General features: G+C 53.2%; 1 protein-coding gene across 1 annotated transcript; it reads left to right on the forward strand.

Moving 5' to 3' along the window:
- The first annotated feature begins 2,991 nt into the window (after positions 1–2,991).
- Positions 2,992–5,503, forward strand: LOC141171737 (PIH1 domain-containing protein 1-like). Its single transcript, XM_073655381.1, has 4 exons — positions 2,992–3,106; positions 3,317–3,383; positions 3,609–3,708; positions 5,470–5,503. Exons 1-4 carry the CDS (start codon positions 3,026–3,028, stop codon positions 5,501–5,503), a joined length of 282 nt encoding a protein of 93 aa, XP_073511482.1. The 5' UTR covers positions 2,992–3,025.
- The last annotated feature ends 233 nt before the right edge of the window (positions 5,504–5,736 follow it).

The raw sequence follows: 5,736 nt of genomic DNA on the forward strand, positions 1-5,736 counted from the left end.
TGCCGTGGATGACAGGGAGGCCACGCCCCCCAAAGCCGGCCGCGCCGGGACCCCCGAAGCCGACCGAGAACCGGGTCTACTCACAGGGGCCCCTGGACCAGCGGCACCAGCTCTCAGGGGCATAGCACCCCCTACCGTCACACCCTTTGCCACAAAAAGCCTGGCCACCCCAGCTCCGGCGGCCGGCACCAGGCTAGGCCACTCCCCCTCGGCACCCAGCGGCGGTGGAGCCCCCCGCGCTGACCCATTACCGGGCCCCTGCGCAGGGGGCCCTGACCTCACCACGGATTTTGCCAGAGGAGCAAGCCCCACCTTACTCTTATGAGCCGGCTCTGCCGGAGCCGCAGGCCCCGCGCCCTTTACCTTACCAGGTTTCTGGGTCCCTAAAAGTGATCCAGATTTTTTAGTGGATCCGTGTGTGAGGGACCCAGACACCCCAGCACACGCCGCCGGAGACGCGGCCCCGGCTGTCGGTGCGCCGCCGACAGCGCAGGAGGCAGCGGCAGATGTACACGCCGCCTCCTGCACGCCAGCAGGAGCACCAGGTGCCAGGCCAGACCCCCTTTTTACAGGGGCTCCAGCACGAGCACCACCACCAATGACACCCACCGTCGGGCCGCCCTCCGCGCCATGCTCCATATCAAACACCTCGGACCCACTGCCTCCATTACCACAAACAGAGGCAGCGCTCTGCGTGCCATGGCCTATGTTCTCCCCGCTCCCTCGCTGTGGACCCACAACAGAGTCCAAGCCGGGGTGGGTGGCGGGTGCCGCACAACGGGACAGGGGGGCCCCAGAGAGGGGGACATACACAAATTTATGTGCAATAGATGTTTTCTTTTTTTTTTTTGCATTTCTCTTGGTCCCCCTCCCGGGTGCCTCATCCTCGCAGATCTCATCCCCGAACGTAAGCTGACCAAAACGTACCGGGGACTCGATCTGCTGGATCTGCTGCATGATAAGGCAGCCCCCCTCACTGCTGCTACTCCCATCCTCCTCATCCTCCCCCTCGCTCCCGCTGCCCTCTGAAGGGCTAGAATCAGACGGGAGAGCCATCTGCTCAGGGGCTATCCCGCTATGCGATGCCTGGAGATCACTTACCAGGCCACCAGGCGGTGGGTAGGGTGCGACCTCCTCCACGCATACCTCTTCCTCCTCCTCCACTGCCTGGCCGGGGCCCTGCGACCCCTCCAGAGCCACACCGGTCACGGCTCTGAACTGGTCATCATTCCGCAGCTTCTCCATGAAGGGTCCACTGCCTGCCAATATGGTGCTCCTGCGGTCCTGCAGCTCTTGGATGGCTTGCTTGATTTTCCGGACCGCGGCGGATAGCTCAGGCTTCTTGGTGCCAGAGGCCCTCTCGGACCTCTCCTGAGCTACCCTCAACTCCCCCCAGAGGTAACTTAGCTTTTTTGCAGTGTCCTCATACTCACAGAGGTGCGCATGGACACGGGAGGCATAGGTGACGGTTGCCTCCCTCGCCACCTTGGTACCCCAATCAGGGGGCACCGCTGCAGCACCTCTGCTGGCACTCGACCTACCTCCAGAGGGAGGAGCTGCCGCGGTCGTAGCCTCGGGGGTCCTCCGGGTCTTCATGCTGGAACCCCTGCTGCCTCGGCCTGATGTTGCAGCCATAGCCTGATTGGTGTTCCTCCCACCCCCCGCCGGCTTAGACCGGGAGGTGGGAGCCGGGGGCCCAGCCCCGGAGGCCAGTCCCACTCTGAGCCTTCTTTCCTGGGAAGGGGGCAGACAAAAAGTCCCAGATGGAAAAACAAACCTCCCTTCCCAGGAGCTCTCTCCGCACATAGCTCAGTACAGGAACCTCAGCCGAGTCCTGGAGTCCTCTCCACAGTACAACTCAGGAGTAACTACAGGAGCAACTACAGGAGCTCCTCATCATCAGTCCTCCCGTCCAGCACAACGTACACACTGCTGCGGCTGCATGGCTAATATCCACTGGACTGAGAAGGCCCCGCCCCCTCCGGTGACATCATGATTCCATGAAATCACTCCTCCCCCTCAAGAAATCTACTCCAATCTAGACGCTCCCCTGTTGCTGAGGCGTGGTGACGCTGTAGCTGGGTGATTGCAGTCAGAGTAGTGGTGTTTGGCGTCTGTACTACAGGTAAGAAGATGGGACTGTACCAAGGTGATTACTACATTCAGGACAATAAGTAGCTAGATGTAGGTGTGCAGAATCCCACTCCCAATATTGTCAGGGTCTCTCACCCCCTCGTGTTGCCGGCTGTCAGGCTCCCGCACCCCCTCGTGTCATCGGCTGTCAGGCTCCCGCACCCCCTCGTGTCGTCGGCTGTCAGGCTCCCGCACCCCCTCGTGTCGTCGGCTGTCAGGCTCCCGCACCCCCTCGTGTCGTCGGCTGTCAGGGTCCCGCACCCCCTCGTGTCGTGGGCTGTCAGGCTCCCGCACCCCCTCGTGTCATGGGCTGTCAGGCTCCCGCACCCCCTCGTGTCATGGGCTGTCGGGCTCCCGCACCCCCTCGTGTCGTCGGCTGTTAGGGTCCCACACCCCCTCGTGTCGTGGGCTGTCGGGCTCCCGCACCCCCTCGTGCAATGGGCTGTCAGGGTCCCGCACCCCCTCGTGTCGTCGGCTGTCAGGCTTCCGCACCCCGTCGTGTCGTGGGCTGTCAGGCTCCCGCACCCCCTTGTGTCATGGGCTGTCGGGCTCCCGCACCCCCTCGTGTCGTCGGCTGTTAGGGTCCCACACCCCCTCGTGTCGTGGGCTGTCGGGCTCCCGCACCCCCTCGTGCAATGGGCTGTCAGGGTCCCGCACCCCCTCGTGTCGTGGGCTGTCAGGCTTCCGCACCCCGTCGTGTCGTGGGCTGTCGGGCTCCCGCACCCCCTCGTGCCATGGGCTGTCAGGCTCCCGCACCCCCTCGTGTCGTGGGCTGTCAGGCTCCCGCACTCTCCCCTTGTCGTTGTCTGTGGAGAAGATTAATACATATTTTAATTTTTCAGATTTTCTCTTATAAAACAAGATCCCTGAGCTTCTGCCTTTGACCGAAAAAATGGCGTCTGACAAGTCGCTGCTGTCTGCAGAAATGAACACAAGCATGGAGGAAGCGCTGTATGAACAGATGCTGATGAAGGTACGAAAGATGAATTGGAGAGGCCAGCAATCACCGGGTGAATGTCTCCTCCGTCAGCCGCCGGGGGCGCTGCAGTCTCCAACATTTACCTAATGTGTATTGTTGGCTTTAGACCCCTCATAGTTGTACTATTTTGGGGCAGGAAAAATCAGTTTGCAGAACCATCCTGTTCATGTTACTCACTGATTCTCACTTGTTGCCTCATTTCAGGCCAAACAGGAGATACAGAGCAGAATACCGAACTTACCAGAAAGCAGACAGATCAGACCCCAGCCGGGTGAGATGGGCGTCCTCTGATTATTATCCAGATTACTTTGTGCATATTATGTGACAGATACCACAGTGGGGCAGTGGGGTCTTATTGACTACAACGGTCACATGATGCAACCAATGTGGGGGTCACATTGTTTTTTCTTATGCAGTTGATTACATGTAAATGCTGCTTGGCTTTTGCCGATTTTATTGTGTTTTTGTTCACTTTTTGTTTTTATTTTTGTGTTAGGTTTCTGCATTAAAACTCGCACATCCAAAAATACCGAAATCTTTATTAACATCTGCAAGTCGAACCAGATCCCAGCGCCCCCGGACCTGATGGAGCAGGAGTTAGTCAGCATCCTGGAATCTGATGATCCCTCCGGCTATCGAGTCCCCATGAGCCTTGGAGAGCCCCACGTTGAAGTTGATAATAGTACGTTTTTTTGTTTTTTTTTATTTAATACAGCGCGTCTCTTTTTAAAGGGGTAGTCCAGAGATAGAGACAACCAGCAGACACATAGCCCCCCTAAAAAATAACTTTTATTAATAATCTCTAAAAAGGACCTAAAAAGTCCATAGACAAACAACAATAATACTCTAAATGATAGGACATATAGAATCAGGTAATACACCGACCGGGAGGGAATACAGATTCAAGCTGTCCCTATTATGTCCCTAAAACCTGTCCCTACCTGACAGCGGAGGTTGGCACCCTAATTTGTACTTCGTGGCGCCCCCGCTCAACGTCGGTATCCCTAATGTCCCTACAAGGACCCTTGTCTTAAATTAAACAAAACCACAATAGTGAGAAAGGGTAGAAAAAGTGAACGTATAAATACAGAAACCAATAATAGATCAATGATTATAGATGGCCAAATTCATTTGGTCGGGTAAACATAAATACTCTAGGGTAGAGGAGCACAGTGCTTATTTCTCCATAGCCAAAACAAATCAAATAGCAGCCAGAGTAATCAAATATGGACACATGCTACACTTTGATAGTCCAGCTATATACCTCAAAATGGGGGCTCAGAAAGCAAAATCCCACCCATGTAGATGTCTCCCCATACATCAAAAGGGATTTAAGTATTAGTATTTAAAAAAGCATAATATCTGTATCAAAGTATCAGGTCCGGACTCTGTCTGTCATAGATGTACATAATAGTAGACAGAAAGAAGGACACTTATCATTATTAGTCCCTATACCTTTTCAAAGGGAGACACTCATAATTATTAGTCCCTATTCCTTTTCAAAAGACCAGAAAATGGCAATCAAAATATACATTTTCATTATTAGAAAAACAAATAACACTAAAACCTTAATGGTCCCCAATTCCAGCAGTCAGAAAGTAGATATCATTAGTAAGTAAAAAAATGACACTTATCCTTAGTAGTCCCAACGCGTTTCCCCCTAGTTTCCACCAGGGTTCATCAGTGGATCTGGGGAAGACCTCAATCCCTCACCCCAGATTGCCAGACAGTGCTGCATGTGTAGGAAATTCCTGCACATATGCCTCCCTTATACACTCAGCTCAGCCCCATAATTAGTGATAATCACAAACGCCTGTGTACTGCTGTCATCGTACACATGCCCGGCGTCCACCGCCAAATGTAAGTCCGTGGACCGCACATGGAACGCACGCACCCGGAAATGACGATATGTTAGTGACGCCCACCGGAAATGACGTCACCAGACTGCATCAGAGTATCTGAAGCGCATCTGGAACGCACACACCCGGAAGTAACGGTGTCTAACTAGCGTCCATCGGGATATGATGTCATCCAAATGTGGCGGTACATGGTTAGGAGGCAAAGTCTACACCCATCCCCATATACGTTTGTCAATAACCATCATGGTAGCCAGCAATGCAAACACCGGCCAGACGGGCATACCTCACACCAACATACCCCATATATTTAAAGTGCCATAGACGGACAGGTCGGCACCAGGGCTAAGATGTCCAAAAATTATTCAGCGCAAAATAAATGTACACGCTGTACACCGGAGGACAGAAGCATTCAGTATATAATAAATAGGGAGCTTGGAGTCTGACTATTATATAATTAAAGTGTTATCCACATATTACAATGTTGTTTATCATCCACAGAGTATTTAACGCTGTTAGAGTAGGAGAAGAATAAGTCCCAAACATATAAATACATATTTAACCACAATGGGTATATACATATGGTGATCATTAGACCAATACCATATAGGCTGGTTCTATTCGGCCCCTAATAATCTAAAAATTGCGGTTGAACGTTTTCGACTAAATATTAAAGATAGAAAACATAAGAGGTTTCTGAGGGACTGTGCAGACTTTCGTGAAAAGCGTGCCTATCCGGGCCTTAGTGAGGGGGCTAATTTCCCTGTA

This window comes from Phyllobates terribilis, unplaced genomic scaffold (genome assembly GCF_046119375.1).
Source record: "Phyllobates terribilis strain yellow unplaced genomic scaffold, ASM4611937v1 Scaffold_12__6_contigs__length_324123572, whole genome shotgun sequence".
In the NCBI taxonomy this organism is placed as follows: Eukaryota; Metazoa; Chordata; class Amphibia; order Anura; family Dendrobatidae; genus Phyllobates; species Phyllobates terribilis.

Coding starts and splice junctions, on each gene's coding strand:
- LOC141171737 (XM_073655381.1), top strand. CDS start 3,026: ATGGCGTCTGACAAGTCGCTGCTGTCTGCAGAAATGAACACAAGCATG. Junction 3,384..3,608: donor ACAGATCAGACCCCAGCCGG/GTGAGATGGGCG, acceptor TTTTTGTGTTAG/GTTTCTGCATTAAAACTCGC. Junction 3,709..5,469: donor CCGGACCTGATGGAGCAGGA/GTTAGTCAGCAT, acceptor TATCATCCACAG/AGTATTTAACGCTGTTAGAG.